This window comes from Crinia signifera, chromosome 3, assembly GCF_055691185.1.
Source record: "Crinia signifera chromosome 3, ASM5569118v1, whole genome shotgun sequence".
Lineage (NCBI taxonomy): Eukaryota > Metazoa > Chordata > Amphibia > Anura > Myobatrachidae > Crinia > Crinia signifera.
Window position 1 is genome coordinate 56,419,312 of NC_139219.1, and position 21,442 is coordinate 56,440,753.

At 41.0% G+C, this 21,442-nt stretch overlaps 1 protein-coding gene across 2 annotated transcripts in view; it reads left to right on the plus strand.

Moving 5' to 3' along the window:
* The window catches only part of TASP1 (taspase 1), a 151,394-nt gene that overhangs the window by 108,820 nt on the left and 21,132 nt on the right, over positions 1-21,442 (plus strand). For both annotated transcript variants that reach the window (XM_083175833.1, XM_083175834.1), the window contains exons 13-14: positions 15,530-15,640; positions 15,757-15,830. In XM_083175833.1, the coding sequence (XP_083031959.1) occupies positions 15,530-15,640; positions 15,757-15,830 (185 nt within the window). The remainder of the gene's footprint in view (positions 1-15,529; positions 15,641-15,756; positions 15,831-21,442) is intronic.

Here is a 21,442-nt window from a genome sequence, read left to right on the forward strand (position 1 = left end):
CTCTAACTATGCAGAGTTTGTATATTCTCCCCGTGCTTGCGTGGGTTTCCTCTGGGTACTCCGGTTTCTGCTCACATTCCAAAAATATACTGGTAGGTTATTTGGCTCCCTACAAAATTAACCCTTGATGGTCTGTGTGTGCGTGTACATGTGGTAGGGAATATAGGAGTGTAAGCACCACTGGGGCAGGGACTGATGTGAATGTTCAATTATTCTCTGTAAAGCGCTGCGGAATATGTGTGCACGATATAAGAAACTGATAAATATATACACACACACTTCCAAAACAATACCAATTATGTGTTAGTAAATACATTTCTTTGTAGTATACTGTTGATCCTTTGCAGATTGGAAGCCATCTCTGATGGGGTTACCTTGTTTCACCTTTTTCTACATACACAGAAATATATACCTTTGAATACCCTTAGAATGTACTAGAAGGTAGAGCATTATTCAATATGCCATTTTTTATTTTATTCCGTTATTAAAGTTTTCAGTATTTGTTCTTACTTTTTTAGGTTGTAGCAATATGAAAGTTTCATGGGTACCAATATTCTGTTTTTGCATAAGGACATACACCTAGCAGACTGTTACTGCGCACAACGTAAACAATTCTTAATGTGCTACGGTAATTGAAAGCGGTGTAGAAAATGTGCAGTTACAAACTGAATAGCACTTTCTAGCCGTGCAGCAGGATGTAAAACAATAGTTATCTATTTAGAATGAATCGCACAAGAAGAGCCAGATAAAATTTGTTCATGCTTTGACTCCAGAGCAATGAGGAATGGGCTCGGCAATATCAAATTCTCCCACAAAATACCACCTTGTTGTGTACTTGGAGGCGACTGATTTTGGCTATTTCAGTCCATTCCTTCCATCCTATTTCGAGCGCATCTCTCAAACTCTATAAAAGGTTTGGGAATTCTTCCAAAAAGGCAATGGCTGGCTTAGGCACTTGGAGCTTTCTAATCTGCAGGTGATGGACAAACCAATGGCAGATGTCGGTTTTTTTTAATGTGTACAACCAACCAGTGTTTCCAGACTAAAAATAAAAGATGTGGCATAATTAGATTTGTAAAAACACATTTGTTAAATGTTAATGCGCTGGACAGGGATCTGTTGAGTAATCGAACAGCGAAACAACGGCAAATAAAAAGATGTTGTATATACACAAGTATTATCCAAAATTCTAAGTATTACAAATGGGGATGTGTTCGTGATGGGTTCTTTTAATACGTAGCCAGCGTTTATGGATTGCAGAGTTGCCGTAAATATTTGTCTTTTATAATGCGTTCAGGAAAACTTGGACAAATAAAGAGCAGATAAAAATATTGTTTAGAAATTGCTGATAAATCTTCTCACCGCAAGATTCTGGACGGCATTGTTAGGTCATATGTTGTTTGTTTTTCTAGAACTATTTGGATGTTCGGAGGCTAAAGTCTACTTTATACTGTAGGTTATTTGGATTTTTTTAGATTTTACGTAAGAAGACCCAAGTCCAAGGTCTTCAGGGTAAGTCTGTACAGAACGTAAGCAATAGGTATGTAGAAGGTGTAATGTATGGCAAAGGAAAAATAAGTGAGGGGGCAGCAGTCTTTTACAGACCTCAGGGGTCAACAATGTAGAGAATAAAACATATCCGAAATAAAGATGGATCTTTGTTTAGAATGGATATGGTTAATGAACACTATCCCCATGACTCTGGGTAGAACCACCGCCACACACCTGTGGAGGCTACAGCACGTTTGCTGTGTCATTGTAAGATAGGCGCCGTATTGACTGGTGTAGCATGGAATGGATTTAGCTTCATCAACATTTGTTTCTGAAAACATTCTGGAATTCAAATTTGGGTAGTGCTCCAGATCAACCCTAATGAAGATTTCTTATTTTTATTCAGAAGTATATTGCAGTGGTTCCAAATTTCTGTCCTTCTGACATCCTAACAGGCCATGGAGTGTAATGTGTAGGGTACACACCAGAACGATTATGATCGTGAGCACATGATCTTTTGGGTCAGACGGTCTGCTCCCAGTCTGCATACAATCCAATAACGATCTGTACCCAGTTGAAGGGATCGTTTACAAATCCTGACTGCAGCAGGTAGGATCTGCAAAACGACCAGCAATAACGTGCATCGCATCGGATCTAAAACATGCCCAATTTACATACAATCGGTAGAGATTGCATCGAAATTGAGGGGATTGAGGCCTAATTATTCTGGTGTGTACCCAGCATTAGCCTTAGAGGGATTAAGTACCAGCTGCTAACTGTCATGTTACAGACTGTGTTTCAAAAATGACAGATAGGTACTCATTGGTTGAGAGTTTATCTCCTTTGAAGTTTAGGGGATTATTCTGGTCCACACGCAACCCCCCCCTTGCACGCCCGGTTGCCTGCACGGCACAGCTCCGCGGGCATCCCATCACACAGCACCTTAATGCTTTAGTATTCTCTGTTGCAGGGTCCTGAGATTTACCAACAGTTTGTTTCCCAGACCACCTGAGGATCTGTAGAATGTGTCAGTTAGGGACATTTTTTAAATGTGACAGTAATGACTGAATGTGCCCATACATGTTGCGATGGTTGCATGCGTTTTGAACTTTTTAGTGCATCGCATATCACAAAGTAGGTCTTTTTAGGTTCTAACAGCAAAGTAGATAATTTTATGTACTAACACTCAGATTAGGTCATTTTAGGTACTGTAGAAATTAACGCTAGAACACTTACATCATTTTGGCAGGCAGTAATTTGAGTGTTTCTTGTATGTGTTCTAGGGTTAAGAATGGTATTTCCTGGTATATACAGATGTAGCCATGCTCATCGTTGCTGCACCAATCACTACGTGTGACTCCCGTGGGATTTGACGCGATCCTGCCGCCATGCATGTACCACTCCCGCGGCTCATAGAAATGCATTGAGTGGCAATATCGCAACGGGGCGGTTCCGGCGACTTTGGCATGACAAACGAGCACAAGCTGCGGGATCGCCGCACCAATGACCATGGCTACATCTGTGAAACCGAAAAGGAAATACACATTTCAATAAAAATGAGAGGGTAAAAATAGGTTAGAACCGAAGAATCCTGGGCTTCATGCCCCTGTGCATCAGCATCAGCTCGGTGATCTGAAAGCTTGAAATCTTGGTAGGTATCAAAAAATAGTTTGTCCAGCCCTGTTCTAGTGGAATTGAATTTATTTCATTGATAAAATGTGAGTGCCTCTGACTTGGTACAATCCACTTTACAACGCTTCTACCGTTGGCTTTTTATTAATCTTGTATATTTGGAAGAGAGGTCAAAGGTTATGGTAAGGTTAACAGGACATCATCTGCAAACAAAGATGTGGCACTAGTAAGCCCGCTTGAAGCTAATGCTTCCAAAGCTAGTATATGTTGTTTCACTTGCTGCCAACAGATTGCAGTGTTTCAAAGGGGCAGATGTAAGAAGCCTGTTAAAGAGATAAGGTAAAAGGTGATAAAGCACCAGCCAATGAACTGTGGGGTAGATTTATTAAGCTTGGTGAAGTGATAAATTGTCTGTTTTTTATCACCGGCCAATCAGCTCCTACCTGTCATTTTTCAAACCAAGCCTGTAACTTCACACTTAGGAGCTGATTGGCCAGTGATAAAAACCGAGCTTAATAAATCTACCCCTGTGTTTGAAAATGACAGTTGGGAGTTGATTGGCTGGTGCTTTATCTCCTTTTACTTTATCTCCAGTTTTTATCTTCTCCAGGCTTAATACATCTGCCCCAATGTCACACGGACTCTAGAAATAGATAGGTAGATGAATGATACTGTGAATCCTTTACCGGGACCCCTAATGGCTCAATGCATAAAGCTAAGGTGAAATAGAGCATCCCTGTCTTGTTCCATTACCTAAGCCAAAGATCGGAGCGGTTAGACTGTTCATCAAAACCAAAGCTATTGGGCTATGGTATAAGGCTTTAATAGCTGACAGGAAGAGGTATTATAGATTACCAATTAATTTTCCATCACTTGTGCCTTTTTCAATCCAAAGTACTGTGTATTTCAAAAAGAAATGAACATTTTCATCTACAACTATACCATGCTAGTCTGTTAAAATTAGGGAACAATTTCATGGTAATGTCAGTGCTGATGGCAATGTGCCTAATCAGAATCACTTTATTGGCCATGTATACTCTCGTATACTAGGACTTTTTTGTGGATACAGTGCAGCTTCAAGCATGGTACAAGAGGGATAACAGGACAAACGTTCATTGCATCAGTTGCGCATACAAATGACAATTCACATGTTATGATTTGCAAGGTTAGACAGAGCAGTTAGGTGTTAGATTAGCAGTATCTTAGAGTACATTGTTCAATAGCTGAGTAGCTGTTGGGAAGAAGCTTTTTGCAGTTCTTGACGACTTGGCAGGGATGGACCTGAAGCGTCTATCTGATGGGAGAATATCAAATAAGTTATGGCCAGGGTGAAGTTTGTCCACCACGATCTTCCCAGCTGGCTTCTTGACCCCACTTAAGTATTGTTCCCTTATAGGGGGAGGTCCGTCCCAATAATCCTCTCTGCTGTCCTCACCACTCTTTGCAGGCTTCGTTTGTCAGATTCATTGGCCCCTCCATACCAGATTGTAATAGAGGAGCATAGAACGGACTCCACAATAGCAGTGCAAAAGAGCTTCAGCAGCTCCTGCGGAATGTTGATTTTTTTCAGTTGCGACATTTTTGTCAAGCACCATCTTTTGGCAACGATGCACTTGAATTGCCCCCATCGAGGCGAGGAGCAGCATTAGGCTTTTATCATATAAGATTAAGTAAATCTGAATTTATCATTTACAAATGTTACAGACTGTTTATTTGTGGATTTCTTAAGGCCCATACGTATAGGGTGATTTTGAGCTGAAAGCAGGTCAGTTTTGTAGTTTGAGCTAGTGTGTACGGGGTAGCAATGCTCCCGCATCATCGCTGGTGGCCGCCGCTCATCTGCTGGTGTTACCAGCAGATGAGCTACAGGGTGGACACTTTCCATAGCGTCCTGCTATGGAAAGTCATCCACTCCTGGGAAAATCACTCAGAAGGGCAAAAATCGCTCAATGTGAATGCACAGAGCTCTATTCAGTCCAGCGATTTTCCCCATCATCATTGTCCATACACGCTGGGCAAAATCGACCAGTGTGTATGGAACTTTAGTTTTATGTTGAGCTTTTTCTTTTTTCAATCTTTCATAACTAGTCATCGTGTATTTACACAATTTCCATGGGATAACCATGCTAGCGAGTGTAATAAACTTTACTACTTGTTTAGTTTCACGGCGGAAGTATGGCCGCCCGCTACGTCCGGGTTTGGCGCTCGGCAATTTTTCTAAAATAAAGTCCATTCCAACGTGAATAGTTCATACCCCCACTATCCACGTTGACATGGAGTTGTTTTTAGATAGTGTGGCGAGCTAGCGCGGGCGAGCAAAGTGAGCCCCGCAAGGGGACACAGACGCTGCTGCGACTGAGACGCTGCCGCCGTTAAACTAAACAAGTACCTAAACTTTTCTAACACACTTTGAATGGTGGATAAAGTGTCTCTACTTTAGTCTCATCTTCTGCTAGTAAAACTACCTCAGCCAGACATTACTTTGGTCACACTACATCCAGAGTCACCAGTGTCACAACCCATAATGCAAATCTGTAACAGAATCCTCCAAAATCACAGCTGTGTGACAGGTGGACCATTTCCTTCCTCTCATTTATAAATCAAAAACAAAAATTAGAAAATACTACATAAAATAAATATTAAAGTGCAGTAAAACATAATTTAATAACTAAGTTTTAAAGTACTTTCAATTATTTTTCGAAAGCTACTATTTATATTTTATAAAAAAACTAGCCATTTTGAATTTACATGTACCACAACGTATAGTTTCTTTCCATCTCGGCATAATGGTAATGCAATATTTAAATTTTGAAGAGCTCGTTTACTTGATTCACTAAAATTGTCACTGCTCGGCTCCCTTTTGTGAACTATTAATCTTCATGCGGTACTTATGTATTATCTGGGCTCCCATGTTAAATGCACCCCATTTTTTCATACCCCTACTATCCAACTACGCATGGAGTTGATTTTATATAGTGTGGCGAGCACAGCGAGCCACCGTGCCCGATGCGTGGCGAGCGGACACGGTCTCATAAGAAAAACGGGAGCCCAGATATTACATAAGTACTCTTCATGCTACTATTATCAGCCACCAGCCATGGTACACTAGCGTTGGTGGCCTCGTCAAAATTACAGCTAGGGAGGGGGGTCAGAGAAGCATATGTTGGGGGTAAGCGGTACATTAAGGGGGGTCAAAGGCCCACTTAAGAAAGGTTAGAGGGACATAAGCGGAGGGGAGATCATGGGCATGAATGGGGAGATTGGAGGCAGAGAAGGTAATAGGGAGGGGGTGTAAGATGCACAATTGAGGAGGCAGTGGCCATGGTCATTCATGGGGACAGGTGCAAGGGGAAGGGGAGATGATGGATGCACATAGGTAGGTTGGCGGAAGAGGCATCCTTGGACATACAAGAGGCAGAGATACATATGGGGAGGCGAGATAATAGGAATCATGGGAAGGTAGGATGCAGAAGCATTCATTTTACACTTCCAGTGGATCACGTGTCTAAGCAATTTTTACCGATACGTTTTACTGATTTTATTTATTATTCCTTGTGTCTTGTGGAATAAATGTGATTCGTTCTGGATCTCAGGATTTGTACATAACCTTGAAGGGATGGTGGGATATACTTTGAGGATTCCATGTGGATTATAGCTCAATAAACACTTCTTTTTAACTTCATTTATTGGACTTGGATTAGCTTTCTGAATGTAATCTCCTATATATGACTGGGAGAATGTGGCCCTTCTATATATCCTGTGACAAAGAAACCTTTATGTGAACAGTAACACCTGTTCCCAGGTGAGTGTTTTATTTCATAAGGGGAATCCCAGCACTGTGTGAGGACGTATCAGGATATATGACGGATGACAATGAAAGAAATCTTTATGTGCATACATCTCACCGCTTTTAGGTGAGTGCATTTAAAGGATACGAATTCAGCCCAAAAAGTATGGACACATCACTAAAGTGCGAGCGCTTTGCTACACAGCGAATCACTCGCAAGTTACCGGCAGCGCAGGCTGGCTGTGAAGCCAGACCCAGGCCGGCCATGTTCTGGGTCACAGTGGGTGTGTGTCATCCCCCTCGAGCCGTGATCCCAACCCCCCCCCCCCGTCTATGGGACGTAGAATGGAGTTCTGGCATGAAGTTGTATTACCGTAGGTTAAATAGTCCATTAACCCCCACTTTCTTCTAAACCTTGCACCCTATGTAATAACTGGGGAGGGGAGGTTTCTCCTAGGTGACATCTTTAACTGCTGTATTACCCTCAGTATATTCTATAGTTCTCTAGAAGACAACTAGAGAAATGTAGTCTTTAGAACTTATATGCAGTTTCAGGAGTGAATTCCTATGTGGGGCTCAAAATGCTTTGACTTTTCCAAAAATGAAAAAAAAAATCCCTTTAACAAAATTCCTATTATGTTTCGCTGTCACTCACACTGCCCGATTGTAACCTCCTTTATTCTTTTTTATTTTATTTTGTTTTTATATGCTATTGGGAATTTATGCGGCAAATGACAGGTCAACTGTAACATCTCTACTGTTGTTTGCTAAACCGTGTTTGAAAGACTTCTAATGGCTGAAATCTTGGGATGTATAATGTTCCGTTCTAATCCTTGCTCCTCTCAGATTTCTCCTGCCTTTTACCCCTTGCTGTTCCCGAGATGTTCATTCTCTAACATCTCAATCCTCTGACCTCCAACTCCCTGCTCATTTTCAGCCCTCTTTTTCTTCTTATCTTGGCAAGTACATCATTTTCTGTGAGGGAGGGGAACAGCACTGTCACACCAAACCTTTTTTTTTTTTTTTGCAAGCATGGCTTAAATTCACAACAACGCTTCTTTGATCTTGTTTCACGCTATGACGAGCTTTGTTAGAAACAATACCCTCCATGTATTTGTCAATGTAATCACCTGCTGTACAATTCAACACATTGAGCATAGTAATGTCTTTGTGCACGGATTAATACCGTCCACATCATGCAAAAGTCCCATTCATCATCTTCCCTCTCCTCTTATTTCACATGAACTGTAAGCCCCTGAACGTTCTCTGCATTACGCTGTATTTCTGGGAATTTTGTTTACTAAATTGCTGCGACTCTAATCATCATCTTTCATTTTTTGGCAAAGAGAGTTTTCTATTGTTCTGTAAACTTTCCCCTCTTTATGTTTTTTTTTTGTTTTACTTGATACACAGCTGGCAAAGGTTATGAAAATAATACAATTTAAACTAACTCCGCCAGCATTGTAGTGATTGCGAAGTTGGAAACTCTGAAAGCCCAGACATTTTACTATTTACCATCGCAAGACTGTGGTTCGTCAAAGACCGAAATGAAGCTTTCTGCCTATCCCTGAATTAATTACATTGAGATGAAATCTTTTTCTCTGTTGCTCCTTCGTATCTTTAACCTGCCGCTCTTCTCTTGTTCTTTCTTCTTCTCGCGTAATTCTTAAAAATAACAGACTTCTGATGTTTTGGAATTTGCTTCTAACTAATTGAACATCTGTTTTTCTTGCTCGTTCTCTCTGTTTTAATTCCGAAGTTTGCCCTTTTAAACCATCTGCAATCTGGTTTCTGTTGGCCATTGCTTTCTTTTCTAGGTTGAAATTGCCCTAACAAGAGTAACCTTGTGATTTAGTTATATGATCCCTGTGTAACTAAGTCACAGTATCATACAACCCTTCTCTTATAATACTCCGTCACCTTTCACTTCACGTTTCACCACAACCTGTGACCAATTTTATTTCAGTTATCATTCACTTATAACAATAATTATATATAGCCATTATGGTCCAAATGTGATAGGGTGAAAGAAAGTGAGTTTTCCCAACTGTCATTTTCAAACTCAGAAAGTGAGTTATCCCATTTTTTTTTAAAAGTGGGGGGTGGCTATATATCCAGTGTGTGGCGTAAGCCACAAGAAACGTACTTTCGGCCTTATACAGACCATTTTACTAGGCTTCGTATGTTCGCAGCACAGGGAACAGATAAACGCTGCCCGGCCGAAAGCCCCCCCGCATGAATCCTCTTGTTAGCATGTGAGTGCATGTGTACAGCAGTAGCACATCACCTTGCATGCGGACACATGGAGGAGAAATCATTCGACATCAGCAGCCCGCCCCATCTGTGTTAGAAGAGGAACGGCCAGTGTTTTTATGGAGACGCCTATAAAACACTGGGCGTTCCTCTGCTGCCGCCTCCTGTCCGCCTCCATTGGGGACAGGTCCAAATTCAGCCCATAATGAATGAGTCTGAATTGGCCCTTTTGTGCACTTTTTTTTGTAGATATACACACTGGGCAGTATTCAATGCTCCCATTTCGCGTTTTTTTCCAGCGAGGTTTGCTTTTTTTGTGTCGAGGGGCAGTCCTCTCTCCAAAAATGGTTCTCGCTCTATCCAACGCTCCTGGTTCTCCCCCCCCAAAAAACCCAGAGAACTTTGCCCTGTTCGCCACTTGGTCATCGTCGTTGCTTTCTTATGGGAAATTTTGTGTACCTCGGAGTTTGTGTATTCAATGTGTATTTTTGGCTTGCCTCTCCGTTTTGCTCTTGGCTTTTTTTTTTAGATGAACTGAACTTACGTACAAATAAAAAAAATATTTTTTCTTTTTTTTTTGGTGTCTTCAAGTATATTTTTTATTTATTTGAAGGATCTATATATTTTTTCTTTAGAAGTGCCACATTAATATATTTATATTTTTGTGCTAATTTTTTTTTTCACCTATGATGCATTCAAAAATTGGTACTTGTTTCCTAGCACGGCACCCATCGCATCGCATACCATAAGGCATACGATGGTATGGTATGCGATGCAATGTTACATGATGGCAGCCGATGTTATACAATTTTAAATTGTATGCCATATACAATGGTATACGATTTAAAATTGTATAAGCACCCTAATGGGTGTTTTCAATGTTAAATGTGCCCCCTATAAGATAATTAATTGTATAATGGGTGCTTACAATGTTAAAAGCACCCGTAATGGGTTCTTACTATGTTAAAAGCACCCCCACTCCACCCCCACTATAAGTGCCAACCCGAAGTGTGGCGAGCGCAGCGGTACGTGTCCTCCGATCTTTTCATACCCCCACCATCCACGTCGGCGTGGAGTTGATTCTATATAGTGTGGCGAGCCACTGAGCCCGAAGCGTGGTGAGCGGACGCGGAATACAGATGGAGCGCCTCTCACTATTGGTTCGCTAGCGCCAGAATCTGGCCACTGGCGATCGCCGGCAGAGAGGCGCCCCATCTGACTGAGACGCACGTGCGTCTCAGTTTCCCGTCGGCGGGGGGACGGGAACCCTGTCCAGCTCCGCTTCAGGGAGACTGACAGGGTTGGGGGGGGGGGGGGGCGGCAAGGCGGCGGGGACCCGGGGCGACCCTCGGCATGGCGGCGGGGACCCTGGGGGAGCCCCGTTGTAAGGCGATGCGTGCTTCCCCTTACGGCGGCTGGCGGGGGATGGTGGCTGGCGAATCTGTACATGTAAAGTAATACGCGTCCCCTCGCGGGGCTCGCTGTGCTCGCCACGCTTTGGGCTCGGTGGCTCGCTGCGCTAGCCACACTATATAACATCAACTCCACGCCGACGTGGATAGTGGGGGTATGAAAAGGTCGGAGGACGCGTACCGCTGCGCTCGCCACGCTTCAGGTTGGCGTTGATAGTGTTAGGGTGCTTATACAATTAAAAATCGTATTGGGGCTTATACAATTTAAAATCGCATTGCATGCGTGCATATGGCATGCGATGCAATGTCATACAACTTAATATCGTGGGCGCCGTGCTAGGAAACATGTACCAAAAAATTAAATAATACTAAAACATTGCTCAGTGCATATGGTCTGGAGAGCCTGTACTAGCGTCATGCCTCAGATATCACTGAGTGGTGCTGTGAGTTATGACTGCAGGAGAGATCTGTTTGATGATAGCTGATAAACGTCCATTTCTAGCATTACTGAAGCACAAGCTCTCTCTCTCTCTCTCACTGCAAAGTAGTGTGGTCTGAATCCTTGTCTATAGTATAACTATACTGGATTGTATACAAGCTATGATATATTCATAGAATACTAATAGTTCAGTGAAAGCCAAAGTTTGTTTATTTATTTATTAGCAGTTTCTTATATAGCGCAGCATATTCTGTTGCACTTTACAAAGGTGTCCACCCATTGAATTTAGAATAATGTCTGTATTTGTTAATTTTTTACATTCAAATGTCTTCGTTTGATTAGTCTGTAGAGCTCTCATTCCGGTATTGTACCCTGAGGAAATGTCCTTGGCGAACAAACACATCATGGATACTTGTTTGTGGGATCTTACATTGGATCAAGGATACTCCCATTTGCCTAATTTATTTGGAGCAGTCCATACTGTTTGTACTGATCGGGGAAGCACGTCAGCACTTTATTCCCACCAGTAAATCGCTGGCCATTACTACAAGCCAAATTTACTGTTAACATTAAATCATCTGGATTTTGATTTTGTCTTTTTTTTTTCTGCGTGTGAGAATATTACATTAGATGTCACTTAGTAAGACTCCTAGGGTTTCTGTTGGCTGCATCCTAGTGAGAGTTTAATACACAATAATATTGGATTATCTACTGTTTTATATATGCTATTTGTAGGGACAGATTTACGCCATGCTTCGGAAAAAAGGGCCAGATTCTCTAAGCTTCAAAAGTGATAAAATGGAGAGTGATAAACAGCCAGCCAATCAGCTCCTACCTGCCATGTCACAGACTGTGTTTGAAAAATGTCAGGCAGGAGCTGATTGGCTGGCTGTTTATCCCTCTCCATTTTATCACTTTTGAAGATTAGAGAATCTGGCCCAAAGGCTTTACATTTTTATACTCATTATAAGATTTGTAAGGACACTATATTATCATCTCTTATATATTTGGCTACATCTGTCACTCAAAGTGTGTCTGGAGCTGTAACGCTGGGTTGTGGACTTCCATCCTAATTTATGATTGTCATCACCTGTTTTAAACAGGGTAATTGATAAGAAAGGAGTTTAAGCACAGATGATGGTAATCCATAAATTAAGAAGAAAGTCCAGAAACAGAGCAATGTGTCCCTCCTGGAGAGGGTCATGTTGGGAGGTATGCACCTCCCTCCCCCCCCCCCCCCATTCACGGCATCCCCACGATTAAATGGCACATGCAAAACACTGACATGGCTATGGTCGACAATGAAAAAGGTTGACAAGATTTATTTTTCACTTTTTCAATGTTTTCATATTCATTCTCATGTGTCGACATGGACACCGATGAAGTGCCACACTTATGTCAACATTTACATGTGTTGAACTTTCTGTGTTGATTTTTTCGTGTAGCAATTTTTTTCCAGTGACAACTATGAACTATGTGCATGTCAACCTACACATCATCAACCAATTCTTTGTATAATATATAACACCTGTTCTGTTTTACTGTAGGTGTTTTAAGTCAGATCTTTTACTGCTACTATTACTGTTTATGTAAATGCATTCTGAATGACAGCAACATCCTACCATCCTTCTACAAGAATATATAACCAACTAGGTGATTCATCGCGCCCCGTGCCCCCCCCCCTCCCGCAATTCACGGACCCGCGATTCGCAACCCCCCCTTGCGCAATTCACGCCCCCTCCCACGCTTTGCGGACCCCCGCCCTTTCCCGCGATTCGCCGACAACTGCGCCCCCCCCTCCCTTGATTCACGGCACCCCTAAGCCCCTCTTTAGTCCCCCGTATACTCACACACCCCTATCACTACCCAGCTTCCTGCTCTCCTGAACCGTAACTTCCACCACTGGGGAGTCGCTGACGCTGTTTTGCCCACATGCCCCTATCATGCCTCATAGCCCAGCCTCCTGCTCTCATGCACCCGAACTCCCACCCAGTAGGAGGAGACACTGACTAAGGGCCACCATCCTGTACTCCTGTACTGCCATGATGGACCCTCACCCACTGGCAGAAGCTGCACAGTATCTCCCACCCTCCTCTTTAGTCCCCCTTATGCCCACACACCCCTATCACTACCCAGCCTCCTGTTTTCCTGTGTCGTGACCTCCGCCAGTGGGGAGCCGCTGACTCAGAAACACCCTACTATACTATTGCACACACACACCTAAACAACATGCACACACAGCCCCCCCCCCCCCCACACCCACAAATGTCACTGTACTATCCACACTATCAATGTACATCTTACCCTGTAACTTCTTTTTAATTAAACAAAACAATACACACCCCCTTCCACATCATATGCTCTCTATTTAACACATTTCACCTATAACTCAAGTTGCAATACAGGCATCTTTCATACAATTCTAACCATCTTTCTCATATGCAAATGTTCACAAATTAAGGGGGCGCAGCCCCTTACGACGGTGTGAAGAGCGCCCGTAGGGCGCAATGAATCACCTAGTATTGTAATAAATGCTTACTGTAGGTTATAGGTAATCTACATGGCGTATGATTCCTGATACTTGTAAGCCAGACAGGAGTTTATATTGTGTATATGTTCACAGTAGAGATTCCGGAGGTTTCAAAAGTTTCTTATTGAGAGATTTATCAAAACTTCTTCTATTAAGTAAATTGTGCTCATTTGTCGGTTATGTGGTGATGGAGGACATGCTTGCATTTCTGCTTGCACACACATTTTAGGGCTATCAGCCACCAGTGCTGGCATTGACTATCGCATAGACCAGGGGTTGGCCAAACCGGTCCTCGAGATCTACCAACAGTTCATATTTTCCATACCACCTGTGGATCTGTAGAATGGTTCAGTGAGGAATGAATGTTTAGAAAATGAGATCGTTAGTAATTAATTCACCTGTGCACCAGATAGGTGGTCTGGAAAATGTTAACTGTTGGTAGATGTCAAGGATTGGTGTGGCCAGCACTGACTAAAGGCCCCCATACACTAGGGCGACTTGTCCTAAGGACAAGTCAGCCTCGATTTCCCCTGAGCATTCCCGACAGCTTCCCGGGGGGGCTTGATCAGATTTGGCACTTGATGTGCCATTTTTAATGTGATAAATCGGATGCGACTTATCACATGTAAAAATCCGGGGAGCTGGCGGTCCGTGGGAGCGGGGAGCGGTCCGAGGGGGAGCGGCAGGAGCAGGCTTGGAGTGGGGACCGGTCCGGGGGAGCAACGCGAGATGTAGCTGCAGGCAGGGAGCGGGGACCGCAGCGCAGTGCAGAGCAAAGAGACCGGGGGCGCGGCAGGAGAATAGAAAGAAATCCTATTCAAAAGACTGGAGTAGTGTATGGCCACCTTTAAACATTGACTAGTGTTCTGGGGTACTTCCAGTCCCTCTCCATCATGAATTACAACACAAACATCGGAAATGGTAAAGTGGTGATATCACTGACCAGCCCCTGTTTGTGAACTCATCAGTTTTCCAGAGACTGTTACTAATAAGACTTGAAGACAATCACTGAAACTTCTTATTGTATTATACACAGAGGGGCAGATGTATTAAGCCTGGAGAAGAGATAAACTGGAGATAAAGTGAAAGGAGATAAAGCACCAGCCAATCAACTCACAACTGTCGTTTTCAAACACAGTTCATTGGCTGGTGCGTATTAGATAAATACATACTGTAATCTAAAAGTTGATCTATTAGTTTAATAGGAAAGACCCCATTAAAGCTGGGTAAACTTCAATCCCTAGCTGATCTGGTTACCATCTGTAAGGGCAGGGGCATCATCGGGAGGGGGGGGGGGGGGGGGGTGTTGCAGTTCTTTTATGTGGATCGGGTGGTTGGCTATACAGCACATGAGATGCAAACTTTTGTTCCAAAACCCTTGCAGGAGCATTATATTTATTTATTAACAGGTTCTTATATAGCGCACACATATTCTGCCGCGCTTTACTAGAGAGTATTTGAACATTCCCATCAGTCCCTGCCCCAGTAGAGCTTACAATCTATATTCCCTACCACATGTTCACGCACACAGACATTCTAGGGTTAATTTTTGTTGGAAGCCAATTAACCTATCTGTATAATTTTGGATTATGGGAGGAAACTGGAGTACCCAGAGTAAACCCACGCAAGCACGGGGAGAATATACAAACTCTGCACAGTTAGAGTCATGGTGGGGATCGAACCCATGACCTCAGCGCTGTGAGGCAGTATATATGTACTGTATCTGCTAATGCTCCTATATCAGCACAGCATATACACCTATACAAATCAACTGCCGTTCACTTGATATTGGTATAACGTCCTGAAGATTATTTAGGTGCGTACCCAGCTTTAGACTTGGGTCTTTCCAGTAGTGTATTTACTCTAGCTCAGTTCTGTTTTTGGTGTATGGATCTCAAATAAACCTACTTCTAATTGAATGCATTTATTTTTACTTTTTTGTTGTTCTTGTAAGTATAACTTTTAATTGAATTAATCATTTTCAGGTTCACCTTTCCTAGCTGATGAAGACAGCATTCTTGGTGGGGTAATTGTTCTTCGATCATGCAGGTGTTCATCAAAGTTGGACTCCACAGATGATAAACAAGCACTTCTAGGTATACACGAAAAATACTTTTTTATACATTTGCATTATATTCTAATGCTTTTGTATTGGTGTTTTTGAGCCATTTGTGGAACTTTGCAAATACTCATTCTTGCTTTTCCTTTATAGTGGAGTTCCTGTGGAGTCATACCACAGAAAGCATGTGTGTTGGTTATATGTCTGCTCAGGATGGAAAAGCTAAGGTTTGTAAATAAAGATCTATTCTTAATGCTTGAGTGCCAAAATCTCTGTAAGAAATGTGCAAAATATCCATTGGAAATGCCAGTGTCGCACATTTGTTATATCAATTCAAATTAAAAATGTTGTATAGAAAAAGATTAGATTTCCTAAATAAGGTAACCGTTACAGGGCGTCACGATGAATAAAAAATGTTTGCTTGCCAATTTTCACACCTATTTTGACAAATTCAATATATTTGTGCATTATATGGCATTGAATAATTAATAGTTTGATATCAGTATGTAAATCATGCTATGTGCCTTCAAATTTAAGCTTTCAAAAATAATGTTGTAGCCAGCATTGGTCACAAGAGTAATAAGGACGCAACCATGGCCATCAAGACATTCAGGGGGGGCCCAGTTGATACTTAGGCATGTGGTCAAATCAGGGAGGTGTGATTATGCCTTCTCTGAAATATATATATATATATATATATATATATATATATATATATATAATGAAAATGGGAGTGTTTATCCCCATCAACAGCTGGCATGGGCACCCACCGGCCCCTCAAACAGGTTCGGGTAATTAGTACCCACACCACCTATCTCTTGGTAAACCTGGGCCCAGCATCTTCTATGTGTATAAATTCTACTTTGTGGATGACTAATAAATTGTCCAGTATCTGAATATATCGTCAGGACCAAAGTTGCCTTAGCCATTGTAGTCCTTATCTACTGTAACCAGTTCTGCCATTGTTAAATTTTATAATGTGATATTATAGAAAATAAATCAAATTAATTTGCACTATAGACAAATGTGAAAGTAATACAGGTTGAGAATCCCTTATCCAAATATCCGTTATCCAAATTATTCCGAAAACCATACCAAAAAAAACAAACCAAAAAAAAAAATGTTTTCCCACTTTCTGGGATTTTTTTGCTAAAAGCACTACTTAGGGCATGATATGTAACTGGCACTACTGAGGGCATGATATGTAACTGGCACTAAACACGTGCAAGGACATGATTGCTTGGCATTCAAATGCAGTGCCTGAGATATTACACAAACTTTGTTTCATGTTTTGAAACCTTGTTTTATGCATAAATAAAATATATTTGTGTGCTTTTCATGTTTGATGTGTTTGTACAACATAAATGCAAAATACCTCAAGATACCTCATTGAAATAAAAAAATATTCTGAAATACGGAATAATCCGTTATCTTCTGGTCCCGTGCATTTTGGATAAGTTATACAATAGAGTCTTCAGATTTATGATCAGCAATAAAATCATTTTTTTTATTTTTTTATTCATTAATCTTTATTTTAATTTCCATTTCATACAAAAGACAATTACTTTTTACAAACATAATACACTTAAAACAATACAATTACAGGTCACCTTTTTATATAATATTCACTCTTATACTTTATATCGATTCTAGTTCGACTATGTGGTAGCATGTCCTTTTCAGACCAGTGCATTCGGCCCGAGTCCATTCCAACACTTGCAAAATGATATATATATATTATAATGATTAAATTTATACTATAATGATATTATTTATGTATTTATAGATTATATCCACTAGTGCAAATCTATGTCACAGTTCAATCCTCCTATTATTATATGTGTTTATAGTAAAAAAGAAACACCACAAAATGTTTTTTTTTTTTTTTGTTGCTTCACCCCCCCTCCCCCCTCCCCTTTTTGAATTCAATCCAATTATTAAGGTGTCTTATTTAGTGTTACATAATGTGTTTATATATCTTAAAGTGTGTATATATTTATATTAATTTTGTTACACTTTATTCGTTCTTTGTGACGTTTTTAATTATCCATATCAACTAATTGTGTTTATGTATGTTAGTGCTCTGTGTTTCTCATCATAAACATTTTAATACTTAAGGCCTATCATATATCACTTTCCAATGTTTTTATATATCTACCCGATTGCACTGGTCCGGGCCTAGATCTTCTTCTATTTCACTTGTTCTATACATGCTGGAGTCACACCATCTATCCCATTTACTATGGAATTTAGCCATTACGTTTCTTGTATAGAACATGTGTTTCTCATGTTTAATCACATCTTTCACTAGGGCTCTCCATTTCGCTATTTCTGGTTGCGCTGCTGAGAGCCAGGTGCGTGCTATTATCACTTTTGCTAAGGTGATCAAGCTTATAATATATGAGTATAGCTGTGATGAATTACCTCCCTCCATTCCTAATCCAAATAGACATATCCTGGGGCCCAGCCGGGCAATATTGGGCGCTGTGGCCCTAACATCGCTCCATACCTCCTCCCAGAATGACCGAATCTTAGAGCATCCCCATATTAAATGCCAGAAGTCTGCCCCTTCTTCTGCACACTTAGGGCATCTTGTATTATCCCTTAAGCCTGCTCTATGTAGCATCATCGGAGTACGATATACTCTATGCAGAGTAAAGAAGTGTACCTGTTGGTATCTAACACACGATGTAGCATTTCTTAATAGCCCCATTACTCTTTTCCAATTGTCTGCTGATAGAGGACCTATATCTTCTTCCCATTTAGTTAGTTGATATGGAAATTTCTAGAGTTTGCCCTCCAAATTGCCTCTCTATGGCATGCCTTAATTGCAGATATCTAAAAAAAATAGCTGTTTGATATTTTAAATTCATTCTGCAATTGATTAAATGATTTGAATTGGCCGTTATTATATAGGTGTCCTATCTCTATTACGCCTTTTTTTTGCCAAATATTATTCATAGATAGCTTGTCCAATTCTGGGTATTTTTTGTTAAACCATATGGGGGACTCTACCTCTAGTCCTGTCCACTCAGACAGTGTATGCACATATCGCCATACCAATGCCAATTGCCGAAACGTTGGAGCTATTCCTCTTAGAGAATGCCCCGACAATAAAAAGTGTATTGGTAATTTCCATATTCCCTGCTGTTCCCCTACAAGAGCTCTTATTGTTGGTTCCAGTTCGTTAGTCACCCAGGCTTTCATAGCCGCCATTTGTGACGCTACATAATAATTCCTCAGGTTCGGAAGAGCTAGCCCTCCCTTTTCCTTTGGTTTATATAGGGTTTTAATTGCCACTCGTGCCTGCTTATCCTTATTTATTTATTAGCAGTTTCTTATATAGCGCACACAGATTCCGCAGCGCTTTACAGAGAATATTTGACCATTCACATCAGTCCCTGCCCCAGTGGAGCTTACAATCTATATTCCCTACCACATGTACACGCACACACAGACATTCTAGGGTTAATTTTTGTTGGGAGCCAAATTAGCCTACCAGTATATTTTTGGATTGTGGGAGGAAACCGGAGTACCCGGAGGAAACCCACGCAAGTACGGGGAGAATATACAAACTCCGCACAGTTAGGGCCATGGTGGGTATTGAACCCATGACCTCAGTGCTGTGAGGCAGTAATGCTAACCATTACTTCTAGATAAATGATGATAGTATTCTTTCTATAGCTGTAAATATTAACTTAGGGATATATATACAGGTGAATTCTGCCATACATATAAGTATTTTGGTTGCATAATCATTTTAAACATGTTTATGCGTCCGGTTACGGTTATTGGCAATTTCCTCCATGTATGTATCCTTTCCTTAAAACCAGCTGTAATTGGGTCGACATTTAATTCTATATATTCCTGGACATCTGGAGTTATCCATATTCCCAGGTATTTGAATTTAAGTGTCCACCTCAATGGATATAGATCTCGATGTTCTTCTAGTATTCTACCTGATACTGGAAGTATACTTACTTTTCCCAGTTAATTCGCAGTCCTGAGACTGCGCCAAAACTGTTCACCAAGTCAAGCATAGCCTGTATGTTATTTTCTGGCTCTTGTAAAAATACCAGTATATCGTCAGCATATAGTGCTATGACATCTACAATTTCTCCAATCCTTATTCCCTTTATTTGTGGGTCTAGACGGATTCTGCAAGCTAATGGCTCTATTGCCATAGCAAATAATGCTGGTGACAGAGGGCATCCCTGTCGGGTTCCTCTTTTTAAATCAAAGGTATCTGACACATATCCATGCAATAAAGCAATAAAATCATTACAGAGATGTACACACACATCTGTCTTTGGAAAAGTACATTCCAATAGTTGAATTTTTTTGTTTGTTTAATTATTTTTTAATTGAAAGTTTATAACCGGTATAGCGTTAAAATTCCTTTACTTATGTATTTAGTTTTTAACATATGCTTAATAAGAAATCTAGTATCATAGATTGACCTAAAAATGTAGAGAAAATCATAGACTATAATAAAATGTGATTACTACAAAAGAAGTCTATATAGTTGAAATCCTCCAGATTTCTTACTATTGGTAGAAAAAAAAGTTTATTTATTTTTGTGTCTCTGACTGTAGAATATAGCTCATCTGGTGACCCAGTGCAAAATGTATAACCCCCACTGCTATATCAGCATGTATACTCTTGTGCACTCGTTTCCTCAAGACACCAGAGTTCAATTCAGTACTGAAACTGCTCTTTTCAGCCAATCCAATGCTGGCTAAGATGTCGCTTTGTTTTATCTTCTGCGCTAAAATCCACTGCTTCCCGTCGGCTGGTAATGGTGCTGTGAACTTGGCTGCACCCCAGGCTGAGCCCTAAGTCACTGCCAGAAAGCGGAGGTTACTTTGGGTAGTTGATGAGAACAAATGCAGGGGTTATATATACAGTACAAAATTCATATATATATATTGTTAAAAGTATATATAAAAGCAAATATATTGTATTTGCTCATTTATGTATTCGGTTAGGCACTGCCCTTGTGGCTCTATATAAATAAATGATAATAATAATAAATTTCCCATACTATACCCCATCGCCGTGTGCTATTCTGCACTGTAATTTGATGTGATAACCGCCAGTTGCTATTGGCTTTGCACTTTATTATTATTAAATTGCTCCTGATAGGGGATTTTAGTTCGTAGACCAGTAAAAAAAACTGTAGTTGATCTTGGCCATACTATATGCTTGCTCCGCATTCAAAGCATTGCATATCTTTTTTAATGCCGGGAAGGGATTAAGAACAGATGCCGTAGGCGATGAATTTCACACTTCAGAATATTGCAGATAGTTGGCTTCTATATCTGATTTAACCAGATTTAAAGTTTGTGTTTTCTCAAAATAAGACAAAGCCCCGGTTCGTTTTATTCCAGCGTTTACTCTGTGGCACTAATGTTATTCTACAGGGGAAATGTCTGTGTTTTCACTGCATTTATTTCATTCCCTTTGATGTCTTAGAGAAAATGCGATTTTATTTACCGTATATGATATTAAGGGCAATGCCAATCAAATCCACTTTCGGAGGCTTTTGGAAACCCAGCAGCAGTCATTTGTAACCACAAAGGGGCAGCGGTGGTTTTTTCTCCGACGTGAGAGGGGGTCCGTGTGGGCGTCCTTTAGCTTACTGTGTGTGCTATACATTATATTTTGAGTTTGGTAATTATGTGGTTTTTCATTGTATTCTTTTTAATACAGAGTTGTGGAGAGCACCACCGTTTTGATGGCCACACTCGTCGTTTCCACCTTGCCAAATTAAACCAGCGAGGTAGAAACGGCCAGTGAACGGGAGAGCGTTAAATACTCTGATGCTGAGCTATCGGCA